General features: G+C 36.8%; 1 protein-coding gene across 2 annotated transcripts in view; it reads right to left on the bottom strand.

Annotated features, from left to right (window-relative positions):
• Positions 1-14722, bottom strand: part of LOC107660860 (MKL/myocardin-like protein 1) — a 53833-nt gene that overhangs the window by 25802 nt on the left and 13309 nt on the right. Inside the window, exon 1 of one of the 2 annotated variants that reach the window (XM_016450298.1) lies at positions 10212-10410. The exons of the other annotated variant lie outside the window; for it this stretch is intronic. Within the exon in view, the coding sequence (XP_016305784.1) occupies positions 10212-10227 (16 nt within the window). The 5' untranslated portion in view covers positions 10228-10410. Of the gene's footprint in view, positions 1-10211; positions 10411-14722 lie in introns of those variants that run through there. 2 annotated transcript variants of the gene reach the window in all.

The raw sequence follows: 14722 nt of genomic DNA, 5'->3' as shown, positions 1-14722 counted from the left end.
GGTGGGACGTTCGCTTTCAGTGCTATCAGGCTAAAGTTAGCATTTTCCAAGATCTCCCACTGCACCTTTAAGTAGGGCCCTGTGATTTCCGAGATGTGGAAAACATGGACAGAATGCGGAATCAATCATAAAAACTTTATTTACTGTATAACACGGAATGTCACAGATTTTGCCGAATTTTGGATGAATAAATCAAAAGTAGGTCAGTACACTTAAATCAAAATGCGATATGGCCTAGTGTTTGTGAATATTAAGCCACAAAAAGCCTATTTAAATATGAATCTCGCATGTTGTGCGTGTCTCTGTGTGAATGAATAGCACAGACACACAGTTTTGTTTACTAAACAAACTGAAGCACGGTCACAGTGTTTTCAGCCTCTGCCAGCTCAATATATGAGGAAATGGACATATGAATATAATGTCTACAACTGCTCTTAGACTAACTTCATGTGCATTTTAATTTTTCTTTTGAGAAAAATGACTGTCATATCATATACAAACAGAAACTTAAAGGTCTTCAAAGCAACCAGTCAAAATAAAAGTTCGGTTTAAATTGAAGAAAGTACGACAGAAATATATTACTTAATATAATGATATTAGTATAATTAAGTATTAATTTCTTTTTAAAATGTTTTAAAAATACTAAAATAGCTTCTGCTATTGCAAATAAAATATGTATTATATAGAGCAAAACTAATTCAAATGTAGTGATCACAAATGAATAAAGCATATTCACAGTATTTTCCAACTTACACATTTTATTTACTTTTGGAGTCATGAAAAATGTTTTTTTTTTTTCAATTGTTAGTGTTACTTTTTATTTCATAATGTAGTTTTCATTAACAGTAACAACACTTTCACTTATACACAGACATTTCTTCTTAGTTCTTTTATAATATGCTCACAAACTATAAGCTTCTAATCACATTTCTCACATGCACAACAACATGCAAAAAATAAGTAAAAAAAAAAATGTATTAGGAATTCAACACATTTCACAAGGTATTTAATACAGAAATTGCTCACGTCACTCTCAGAAATGGTGTCACGCGGGGGCTCTCGAGAGTCCCGTTGACATGAGCAGAGAGAGTGGAAGGAAGGAGGTCACAAGAAGAATGTAGGTCTCCTTTGACCATTCCTTTCTTACTGGCAGATAAAGTACAGGAGTTTGCCTGTCAGAACTTGACAGGCTCACATACATCGCACATATTGGACTGTTGGCGAACCCCCTCATCCCCTCACCCGGGTCCTCTCTCAGTTTTAAATAGTAAGGCCAGCTGGCCAAAAGGCTCTATATTCAGCTCAGTATCACCTGTGCAAGCACTGGATAGGGTTACCCACTGCTATCCCAACGCTACAGTTCTTGCAAACATGACGCACACATTTTCAAACAAACACACACAAAAACAGAATTCCAGAAAGCAAAACACTAAAGGATGGCTATTGAAAATAAAGGGATAAAGGGATAAGCTCACCCAAAAATGAAAATTCTGTCATTAATTACTCACATACATGTTGTTCTGCACTGTATGACTTTCTTCTAAAAACAAAAGAAAATATTTGATACAATTTATCAACTGTTTTTGAAAGCCAATTGAGTCCAAAACAACACTGGACCAAAAAAAATAAAAAATCTAAATCTAAAAATGACATTAAGGTGAGTGAATTATGACAATGTCATTTTTGTGTGAACTATCCCTTTAAGAATTCCTGCATGTCTTATCTAATCCAGTTCACGTATTTAATAAAAGTCTTCTGGCCACTGTATATTACGTTCAGATTAAATAAGCTAATGTAAACAGTCATATAATCTTTTCTATATGTGACCCTGGACCACAAAATCAGTCTTAAGTCGCTGGGGTATATTTGTAGCAATAGCCAAAAATACATTGTATGGGTCAAAATGATCGATTTTTCTTTTACGCCAAAAATCATTAGGATATTAAGTAAAGATCATGTTTCATGAAGATATTTTGCAAATTTCCTACCGTAAATATATCAAAACTTAATTTTTGATTAGTAATATGCATTGCTAAGAACTTCATTTGGACAACTTTAAAGGAGCTTTTCTCAGTATTTAGATTTTTTGCACCCTCAGATTCCAGATTTTCAAATAGTTGTATCTCGGCCAAATATGGACCTATCCTAACAAACCATACATCAATGGAAAGCTTATTTATTCAGCTTTCAGATGTTGTATAAATCTAAATTTTGAAAAATTGACACTTAAGACTGGTTTTGTGGTCCAGGGTCACATATTATAGGGAAATGAAGACCACTATGCACAGACTCCCCAGAGACAAAAACATTACCGTGATTTGCTTTTAGCCCACGAGCTCATCGCTGTCATCATCACTCAGTGAGAATTCACAACAGTCGACGCTCATGCTGTCATTGACCACAAGGGCCCAGCACTGCAAAGTGCCTACTGACCACAGAGGAAGTCAGCCTACGCCAGTCGCACAAAATACAAAACACCACCTTTATCAAACAAAGCAGCACAGATAATAAAGTCAAAGTTCATCAGGCTCTGATCAAAAACACCCAAATGAGTAATGCCATCATGTCGTTTTTATTACAAGCATGCAAACAATCCGTTACGACTGTCAGAATCATTGCTGGTTGATCATTATTGACCAAGGTTAACTTAGGGTGTAGCACCAAATTGAATTTTTGCAGCTGCCACATACGCTTTTATATTTGCGTTATTTTAAGATTTAGTTAACATGATGAGCTTCTTCCATAACAACCACTATAGGCCTATTTAAAGTAATAAAAAACATTTCTGCAGTCTCAAAAAGGAGAGGTTGATTTTCTATTGCATTCACGCGCTGTTGTTTTTTCAGAATCAGCTTCTGCCTTCTCACCTTTTTTCTGTTTTTACCCCAATAAAACACTTTTCTGCTGCTTTTCCTTTCTGCTTTCAATCACCCACTGAAAAACAACGTAATTGTTGCTTAATTTCCAGCTCTAGCTAGAAAAATAGGCCCTAGTGGACCAGTATTCATGCAGTCTACATTTCTACAATGTCGCAAGGGATCACACTGCCATAAAGTCATCAAAACAATATGCACATGAGAGCCAGAAACACAAAATAGGATTATACAATGAATCTCCTCAATTTGATTCAAATTGGGCCCCACTAAAAAGTTTTCAAAAGAGTGAAAAAGTGAAGGAATGAGAAGCAGAGTATATGGAAAATTAGTCCAGTTGCCTGACTCAAGTAATACAAGCTGCTAAAGTGCAGAAGGGACGTTAGATTGAGCTCAGCAAATGAGGTTATGGGAGGAACGAGAGAGAGGCGAGTGAAAAAGAGAGGTTCATGTCCAAGCTCTCCTGTTTTTGTGAGCCTGTTACATAACATCCTTCTGAACTCCTTTCATCCAAACCCACCTCCTGCCCTACTTTCCAGCATCTCTGCAAATCATGACTCTTGTTTTCATTGCATTTGACACGCTCACATGATGTTTCATCCTGCTGTAATAGATGAAGCAAACAGCATTTTGTTCCATTCCACAGAGTTTCCTTAAAGGTGCCTTAACCCTATAAAGCCTACTGTATTATATTTAATACACAAACTTATAAGGCCTTTTCTGATTGATGGTTTATACGTTTTTTTTAGAAAGAAAAATGCCTTTTAATAATTCAAAAAATTCTAAAAACATCTCCCTTCAGGTCATGTTCACGTCTTTTTGCTGTGAAATCAGATTTTTATAAAAGTAAACGTACGATAAAATTTGAAATCATTAATAATTTTTAAAGATTATATTAAAATGCGAGTGTCAAAAAGGATGCATCAGGCTTCTGAGGAACATATATTCGTTAATCTCTCAGCCCTTATTGGATTGCATTGCACTGTGTTTTGAATAAAAAACACAGAGCTTTGATCATAAAACTAAACATTTAAATATCATTAGTCTCCTATATGGTTATAATAATTTTACTACAATAATTTCATCTTACGTTTTGGCCATACAAATATATGCAACTGCATCAAATTGCATATTTCTGCTCAATTTGGGCCTCTGATGTGAGCTATAAAAGCCTTAACGAAGAAAGTCATATACACCTAGGATGCTTCGGGGGTGAGTAAAACACAGCATAATTTTCATTTTGCGGTGAACTAACCCTTTAAGTATGAAATATGATAATTTTTCATACTACTATTTCATGTTATGCTTTACAGGGTTAAAACATGCACCAATTTTTAACCAGATGTGTTGCAATAAAGCAACAAAATATATCTGCACAACAAAATAGATCGCAGAAATAATAATAATAAAAACAAAACATAAATTAAAATGAATATTATTAATTAAAAAGCAGAAATAAAAATATATTTAAAAAAGTTTCTGCATATTTGTTATTGGACAGATAAACAAAAATGTTTGGTCATAAAAAGGCAATATCTGGTAGTCTCTAATTCGGATTATTGTGGCATACTGCGTAGGAGTTTCACATTCAGGCCCTGTCCACACGAACACGGTTATTTTTAAAGGGGTCATATGATGCGATTTCAAGTTTTCCTTTCTCTTTGGAGTGTTACAAGCTGTTCGTGAATAGATAAGATCCCTGAAGTTGCAACGACTAAAGTCTCAAAACCAAAGAGATATTCTTTATCAAAGTTAAGACTCTGCCACACCCCCCTAAAACGGCTCGTTCTAACACGCCCCCAACATATCTAGGTCACTATGTGGGAATATTTGCATAATTCGCCCAAATGTGCAGGCAAAGAAAGAAGGCGTGGTTTCAGTATCCGCAGTTAGTGTTGAAGCAGCCATGTCAGGGAGATGCTGTGTGTTTCTAGGCGAAATCAAAAGCACTTTATTTGGCCTTCCGAAAGTAGATGCATTTAGTAATCTTTAAGATCACTTACAACAGAACAGCAATGCATTTTATGGACGACCGTTTCGTGAACCTAGGAGAGGAGGTAATTCTGACTTTGCTATGACAATCTGGCGCTTCTGAATCAGCGACTGTAAGTATGTTTTGTTATTAGTTTAAGTATTTGCTATTGACTGTTCAAATGCGGAGTTTTGCGCATCATGTGTGTGTGTGTGTGTGTGAGAGCGAGAGAGAGACAGCGTCACATCACAGTAGAGTCAGCTGTCTTAACCGCGGCTTGTGTACTGCATCATTACTGTGTCTGTTCCCCTTTCAGGCTTGAACTGATGGTAAAACTAATGACATTATTTACTGTCTTTACATTTATTTTGAAAGATGAAGCTCGCGATTATGGTAAGGGGCGTTACATTTCCGACGAGTGCTTGCGGTGTTCGGCCAATCACAATGCACTGGGTCAGCTGGCCAATCAGAGCAGACTGCGCTTGTCGGAAGGAGGGACTTTGTAGAAAATGAAGCGTTTGAGAGAGGCGAGGCATAGAGGACCTACAATAATGTACAGTATTTGAAAAATAATGTGTTTTTTTAACATTAAAGCATGTCAACATATTCTGTTACACCAAATACACCAAATAATGATCTTTAAAAAAGCATCATATGACCCCTTTAAAACCGCAGATTTTTCTGTGCGGTTACGCCGTTCGTCCACACGCAAACGCAGCACCAGTTCACTGAAACAGAACATTTTTGAAAACGCCTGCCAGGGTGAAGATTTTCAAAAACTCCAGTTGAGATTATATCGCCACCTGTTGGTTTGGCATGCTCTTGACATTGCTTCATAGCATGCGTTTGCGTTTTCATGTGGACGGAGATTTTTTTTTTTAATGGAAGAAGGAAAAACTCCGTTTATAAAAATACCCGTGTACGTGTGGACATGGCCTCAGTGTGGAGAAATTGTCTGCTGCTGTAAATTTGTCACACTGTGACCGGTTAGGACATAGTTGTTTTGTTGATCTGTACTGATGACATCTAGTAATTGCCATGAAACAATGCGCATTCTTTTAAACTTGAAAAATCACTGCAGTAACGCCTGAGTATTTACACCTGGCCTGTCTCGACTTGTTAAGGGAGAGTCACTTATGTCACACTGATCATTAACTTCTGTATCCTTTCCAAATGTCACTTTATCCAAACACAATCAGACTTTACTAGGGCTGCCCCCTAATAGTCTTCTAATCATTAGTCGACCAGAAGAGGCTTGGTCGACCAAAATTTTATTAGTCGCTTAGTCATAGAAAAAAAAAATCCACATTGGCGAAGTCACGCAGGGGTGCGTTTTCCAAAAGCAACTATGGTCGCAAGTTCCTTCGTTACCAATAGATTTCAATGAAACTAACTACCATAGTTAGCTAACGATGCTTTTGGGAAACACCTCAGATCGTTAACGGCTGGTCTATACAGTACATCCGGCAGGACATCCAAATGCTCGCCTATCATTCATCCACCACGAACATGGCTTATCATCTGAAATATGTAAGTATTAGCAACTTTACATGGCCGCTCAATCTAATGTTAACCTAGAGAAATGTGCGCTATTCAAGTGTCTGTGTGGAGTGTGAAAGCTGAACAGTAGCGCTCACTGCAGGACAGATGGAGGCGCCGGTGTGCTCACTTAAAATACTCCGTAATTTTTGGTCATACAGATAAGAGTAATACATCTTTCAAATCTTTAAAGACGCTACGTTTATTTGTGTGCTCTAACAATAAAAACAAAACATGCTTTATGTGTGTGCTTGAGTGCTTATTATGCTTTGTAGGCAGTTAAAGGCTCATTATAATGATTTTAATGGTTTATTAATCAACGTGCGATTAGTCGACTAATGCTTCAAATGAAAAATCCTTAGTCGAGGGCAGCCCTAGACTTTACACAACACTTTTACTGTTTTTGTTACTTCAACAGGGAATTAATGAGAATTAAAGCATTTATTCACCAAATTCTGAACACATTATCAGTTGAAAATTCCATGGAAAGATTTTACCAGGATACAAATTGGTCTGTGACCAAAGGTTCTCTATATAATCATGTGCAATCAATTTACAGACGTTGATATGTGAATGAGTCAGTGGATGCTATCAATTCAGTCATAAAGCTGGAAATGCAAGAACAGACGAAACAAAGCAATTGATAGGAGTGGTTTCATCCATTGTGTTCCTGTGTTTATGTCCAGAAGCTCCAACATAAACAATACAACTAAATGATATGGATTTGTAGGATCAATATCACTTAAGATAACAGCACAAGCAAAGATAAAAAAAAAAAAAAACATTTCAACACTCTTGATCAAAAGTACAGTAAAATATAATATTGTAAAATATTATCATTTAAAATAGTAAAATGTGAAAAGATATTTCAATTTTAAAATATGTAATAAAATATAAAATATTTTAAAATCTAAATCAAATGCAATTTACCAGCCAATTCTGAATTTTCAGCATCATTACTCCAATCTTCTGTCTGACATGATCTTTCAGAAATTATTCTAATATGCTGATTTGGTGCTCAAGAAATATTTCTTATTATTAACAATGCTGAGGACAGTATTAAGCGCTGCTTATTTTCATGGAATTCATGATACATTTTTTGATAAACAGAAATCTCTAAAGAAGAGCATTTATTTGAAATAGAATCTTTTGTAATATTATAAAAAATACTTTAATTTCTGACCAATTTAATGCATCCTTGCTGAATAGAAGTATTCATTTATTTAAAAAAATATTTGACTGACTTTCTCTCTCTCTCTCTATATATATATATATATACCTAGCTTACAACTATTTGGATCACGTTATATTAAAGTTAATTTATGTATTTGTTTGAAGTCAATGGGACACATTGAGTTTGGCTGTTGGGTTTGCTATGTAGATGTGGTGCAGTGGAATAAGCAAACAGCACAGTGGATGTCTAGCTGACAAAGCATTTTTCATAGCTGAGGGACATGAGCGTATTATTGCTTCTGGCATACTGCACTTGAGCAAATCAAATAAATCAAAGCAGCTAAACTGATGTAATCTTATAAAGGCCACTTTATTATAAGGTTCTGTCTGTGCCTGCAAGTACATACTTCTGTCTTAACAACTAAGCCAGAGAATTCTAGGAAGCTTCCTTGTTCCTGGAATACCCATTCATCCTGATGTCAGCCTTGTTGTCATTTTATCATTACCACCACAATAAGCAAGATGTGTTTTCCACGGTTATGATTCACCGGACCTGTTAGTATGCAAGACAGAGAATGCCTAGATAAAACGAGAGGCTGCTGGGGGATTAAGGCCAGCTGCGGGTCGTGTCTATTTAATGCAAAGCAATGGCTCTCTTTTCCTCCCTCCATCCTGTTATGTTCAGGGCCTGTGTAAGCATGCTGGAGTTAAACTTGGCAAGCAATCCGAAAATGTTACATAACATAGAAAACCACAGAGCAACCCACAGACAGTCAGCGCAAAACCCACAGCAGAGTAACTGCGCTCTGGAAAGCAATGATGCAATATGACATGTAAATCATACATTTAAATCTTGACCATTTATACAGAAACATCACCGTTATCCAATATTAACTGTAGCAGTGGGACTGAAAACGACCTGAGAGCTTCGATCAATCCATCAGTTGCACTTAAAAATCAATGTTAGGATCTCATAGCGACTGGTACCGAAGCCACAAAAAGTCCACATAATTGGTCTTTTATCTAATATCTCATGTCAAGGCACCTCCATCTGGAAGAGTGGGCTTTTGCAGCTAATCAATCACTCTTTACGCTGACTTTTGCCAGGACTCTGTCAAACCTCCTTGTCCAGGATCTGATTTATAACGCAGCATCAAACATGGTATAGTACGAACCGGCTTTACTGATAAGTTGCGCGTTAAATATCGCATGCGATTAATCGTGCAGCCCTAGTACGTTTCCTTGTCTTGTTGACTCAGACATTCTGTCCCAAAAGGAGTCTGTTCTTTTCCTCAAGGCTCTGAGCTCCACTGCCAGACCTCAGGGAGAAAACAGCTGGTTTTAACAACAGAGATCTATCATTGACACCCTGAGATCTATCATCGACAATCCCTCCCCTTCCAGCTGGAGCAGTTCCAGGGTGGGCTCTCCACATATTTGTTTCTATAGTGTATCATTCTGGAGATTTTCACTTAAAAGTATGAAAGCAATGAAAGAGAGTAGAAGTAAGTAGTACAAGTAAGTGTGCTTTGACACTCTGGGTTTAGGGGGCTTGTCACAGGTGAATGAATGATTTTTAGGTTATATAGGGCCTATTACATTCTTTCTGGGGGTTTTTTTCAATCTGGGTCACGTCCTGTTGGCATTCCCCTTCTCTCACCCCTACTTTTCCTGTCTATGCTCAATAGTGCTGTTATGGCCAAAACGAAGGCTAATAAAGCTAATAAAAATTAATAAAGCTAATAAACATTAATAACTAAATTATATTAAGAATGAAGTTAAGTTATCCATTTTTTTTAATAATTTTTAATTATTTCATTTTTAATTATTAATCTTTCATTAATAAAATATAACTAAAAAAAATAACTAATAAATACTGCTTTTGTTAACTGAAATAAAGCTGAAAAATATAAAAAATAAAACACTTAATTAAAAAAAAGAAATGCTGCCTTGCCAACTAACTGAAATAAAATAAGCTGAATTATTAAAACTTAAAAATAAATTAAAGATTATAAAAAGAAAAAATTAAAAAAGAAACTAACAAAAATTACAAAAGTACATAACACTATTAAAATTAAATTAAATGAAACTATTTAACTAAATGAAAACACTAATAAATAGTATAATAAGGTGTGTGTGTGTGTGTATACATACACACACATAAAAAGATGGATGGATGGATGGATAGTATATATGCCCCCCTCAAAAAACAACATATGCATACAAAATACATAAATAAAATAAAAAAAATAAAGTTGTCAAGATCATGGATCAAGTTAAAATTAAATGTATAACGAATATTCTTGGGGAATAATTAATCAGCCACATTCCACAACTGTTTGATTACTCCAGTATTTATCTGCAAACCTAAGCCCAGTTATTTTCCATACACTCAAAAATGTTTATAATTTTTAATTGCTAGAAACCTCAACAGTCAACTGCTTGAGCTCAGGATAAAGTAAATGTTGTGGTTTAGTGAGACCTCAGTTCAAACAGCAATAAATCCTGTGCAGGACTTCACAAGCAGCAGGCTTAGCTATTAAAGTTGTTAAACCTCAACCACGGTTACCACACCTCAACATGACTTCATTCACATCAGCAATCATCTAACATTAAAAAATAAATAAATAAATCCAAACGTGCAAGTACTGTACCTGAATGTATGGCCATATCCTTCCAGTGTAGAAGGCTATGGATACAATCATGGCCACTCTTTATTAATCCATTTCAAGACCGGACAACACAAGCTGTGAATGAAGCTGAATGATTGGCTGTTCTGCTGAGAGTTCCAAGAACGGCAGGGTGTGTCTGTGTGCCCCTCACCTTCCTCCGCTCAGCGCCGGCGTTTGTGTGCACGTCCTACAGATGTGGGTGTGTTAGCACAAGTGTTTGTGTCTGTGTGAGCCAGTTTTTTCCTTATTACTGCTTAAGTGCTGCTTTCAGGCTCCGCCTTCAGCTGTGTTGTTGAGCAACTCCTAGTTTTCCTGCTCCTTGAAGGCAATTTTTTCATTCCAGGAGAGAGGGGAGGAGAGATCAGGAACTTTGTGTCCTGATTTGAGGTCACTCGTTTACTATAGTGTGTGAGCTACAAGCCAGAAACTGAAGCCATAACACATTCCAGATCACCTTTAGCCCTCTGTCATTCTCTGGACCGCCTGCTTTCTTATTGGCAGGATTTCTGCTCTGTACACAAAGATATGCAATCAAGTGTTTAGGACGGCAGCTACCCAACACACATCCTTCCTCAGGCCTCTGTTCCCTCGTCCAAACTTCTTCACTTCAAACAGGTCTTAGAGATTACTTAAGCTGCACATTGCTCATTTTGACAACTGCTGCTTGAATTTCCAAGACTATCATGTAGAAAAACTACCTCCAAAAAAGTTATTTGTTGATTCATTGTCTAGCTTTATGTGACTTGCTACAATATAAATTCTTGGCCAAAAATTAAATTTTTGCACAAACTGTGCTAAAACTGACAAAAATACTCATTTTAACAGTAATTTAAAATAATTATAATAATAAAATCTGTATGAAACTTTTTTCTAGTTAAAATTAGTTTTATCAATTCATAATTCTACTGCAATTCTGCATCCCATTTTCTATCTAAAGGCATTTTAAATTCAATTCTCAATATAACATTTTACAATAACATCTAGGTCCCAAATTGTTTTTTCTGAATGTTACTTTTTTGGAAATGCAAAGAAATGCAAATTTGTATTCACGTTAGAATTTTGACCACAATATTTCTCTTTAGACAGCAGGTTTGTTGCACACAAACTACACTGTAAAAAACCAAGGCAACCAGCTTCAGGACATTTTTGAGTTTTCTCAACTTATTGTATTCAGTTTATACAACAATATATAATATATAATATATAATAATATATAAAAACTCAAAAATCTCCTAAGGCTGGTTGCCTTAAACTTTTAAAGGTACCATAGAATGCAAAAATCACTTTTATATGGTGGTTGAACACAGTTGTGTGGCCGCAGTGTGTGAAAACAACCAGCCTATAATGGTAAAAATCCACCCACTCATTGTTTTATAATCCCAATAAATTATAACAGTCTCTCCAAACCAGCTGTTCCAAATTTCTCACTACTATGACGTCATACTCGGGAAAGTCCCGCCCATTTGTGACAATCTCTGCCCTATTAGCATAGACATAGCCCTGAGTGAGAAGCAGCAGTCCGCCATTACTGTTTTCTTGCTGTAGCTGCTGGAGAAACAATGTCAGCGCCAAAGAGCCATTACAAGTGTCGTGTGTTGGGATGCACCAATGAACAGAGGAGTCTCCATAGACCGCAGAGGACACGGTGGTTAAATTTCATTTTCGAAGGAAATGTTCCGGAAAAAACTGGAAAAGTCCTATTTGTTTGTGCTAATCATTTTATGCTGGACTGCCTCACAAATGAGGCTCAGTTCAGTGCTGGAGTTGTGCAAAGATTGCTTCTGAAAGAGGCATCGATACCAACGCTTTGTGCGCAAACGTCCAGACTCCAGACAAAGTAAGCATCATGTGTCATATTTTGTTATCCAAAAGAGCTTCTTGGCTCTCTGTAAGGCTAATGTTGCTAAAGCTACCATTGTCTCTGCCTGTTTTCACTGATGCTGCCTTCACGTGCTACCAGAATGATTGTAAATAGTAAATGTGGTAGTTAAAAATTGCATTTGGAAGCAATGTGAAGTCAGTAATACGGTCACCACCAGTTAAACCGTAACACTGGTATGCCGGAGCATGAGCTCTTGAAGCTCCGTCCTCTTCTGAAAAGGGAGGTGGGAGCACCAGCTCATTTGCATTTAAAGGGACAAACACAAAAACGGTGTGTTTTGGCTCACACCCTAAAAGTGGCAATTTCAACAAGCTACAAAAAAATTCTCTGTGGGGTATTTTGAGATAAAACTTCACATACACACTCTGGGGACATCAGAGAACAATTTAAAATATTGTATCAATGCATTCTATGGCACCTTTAAGTTTTCTCAACTTTTGACTTTTTACAGTGTAGTATGTGTGCATCAACTGTAAATGGGACTGCTTTACTGTCAATATATCAGCCATTTACCTCATATCTAATTAAACCTGCATCAAAGTAGGTAAAGTCATAATAAAAAGCCATAAAAACAGAGATGCTCACTTCGGAACACACATGCACATTGGCTGGTTCAGCCTGAAATATAAGCTTTCTTTGATGCTATTTGAGCAACATTTATGGGACAGTTAATATCAAATTTCGTTAAATGTGAGATTTTAAGATTTCAGGATTTCCCCATTCCATCAGACAAGACTTGGGCTTGGATTCCTGAAATAGCTTTCCAGAGGCATTGCAAATATAGCTGCAGAGTGAAAAGACTTTCCTTGAAAGAGACTTTGCCTGCATCTTTTCAAATGCACGCTGCTTTTTCTTTTTTTTTTAAGTTGATCTGCTAAATAGCAGTTTCTGTGGTTATTTTTGTCTGAAAAAAAAAAAAAACTGTGCATCCCTATTTACTTGCTAATAATAAAATGCATGCAAACGCCAACAGTGTTTTCTAAACACCTTATAGCGATCACTTCTGTTTTGTGCAAGAGAAGAGAGAAGTCTTGCATTAACATGTCTGCTACTACCATCTAACCCTCAATGAAGTGCAGCTCGGGGGGCTGAAGACTGAAAAAAGGGAGTGGTGACTGCAGGCCATGAGTTTCTGGGGTGCTGTTACATGGGAGTTTAACTCTTTATTGGCATTCCTGCAGTTCTGGAAAAAAGCAACAACATCCCACTACTCACCTGCCTACCACAGCAAACCTTACATAATAACATCCCACAGATTTTTCAGAATGAAAGTGTAACCCGTCTGGAGTGAAATCTCAGAATGCTGCAGCGTCTGTGCGTCTTCCTGCTGGCTCTGTGTAATCTTCACTTCTTTAAATCATCCTTTCCTCAAAGCATCCTGAAGTCAAACCGAGTGTCTGCTGTACATCTGAGAGCTGAACGGACATGCTTTAAAGAGCCCTTCTACATGTCACACAGAATTAACAAGCCATTTCACTTTCAATAATGTACACTTCCTTGACGCCCTACTCCCACAGGACCTGAATATTCATTCCTTTATGTAAAGAAAACTGTGCATTACATAACTTAATGAATCAGCGACCTGCACGATGCTTATGAATTTCCTTGTTCACGATTGCCACATTTAGCATACACACAATCATACATCAGCACTGCAAATGAAACAGATCACAAAAAACATCAAGGTTTTGGACACCCTCCATATTTTCAATGTAAATAGTTTCCAAAAAAAGAAAAAGATAACATGACTCTCTTTCCTTCCATTTCACGGCACCCAATGTCTCTCAGTGGAAAGAGAGCAAAGAGCAGCTGAAATAAAGGCAACTGCGTAAGACATTCTCGTTGTTTCCGGCTTTAACACTGTTGAGACGTGTACGCTTCTGCACATACAAAATTGTAACATTGCAACTGATCTAATTACTTCATTATTGTGTGCTAAATCTAATTAGAAAATCATCCTATATACATCCACAGAACATATGTGACTGTACATCCTGTTGTTTTGAGAAACATTACAACTCCACACCACTAAATTCTAAAATCTAAATCTAGTTACCTAGTGGCTAATGAAACGCAGTCCACCTCTACAAAGAAAAGCAGCAAAACTAGAGATGCACCGATGGCAATTTTCTTGGCCGATTCCGATTTACGATTTTTTTGTTAGTGTGATCTGCCGATACCGATTTTTGCCGATTCCGATTTTCTTTCTAAGAACTATAATTGACAGCATATACAAACAAAAATCTACTTTTCTTCAACGCAAAGTTTTATTTTAATTTAAAAAACACAAGTAAAAAGTCAGTAATAAAATTTAAAAAAAATTTGCAAACAACAGCACAAATACAGGTGCATCTCAATAAATTAGAATGTCGTGGAAAACTGACTGTGTTCAACGGGATACTTGCCAATACGGGCATTTTGACAATTTTGTATGTATTTGAACGTTTTAGCGTAGTTAGCCACTCAATTTGGTATTTGTGGCTCACAAGCTGTTTGAGACTGAGCGCGGCTTGTGCGCTGACTGCGCTCCACTAATATAGATCAGTGGTGGTGCGTGCGCTTTTGGTGTAAGCGCGAAACCTGCGGGAATTACTAAAATAATGCGCAATGA

Source organism: Sinocyclocheilus anshuiensis, unplaced genomic scaffold, assembly GCF_001515605.1.
Source record: "Sinocyclocheilus anshuiensis isolate Anshui unplaced genomic scaffold, SAMN03320099.WGS_v1.1 scaffold2562, whole genome shotgun sequence".
NCBI lineage: Eukaryota > Metazoa > Chordata > Actinopteri > Cypriniformes > Cyprinidae > Sinocyclocheilus > Sinocyclocheilus anshuiensis.
Note: the sequence above shows the minus strand (reverse complement) of the source record. Positions and strands in the feature narration are given on the sequence as shown.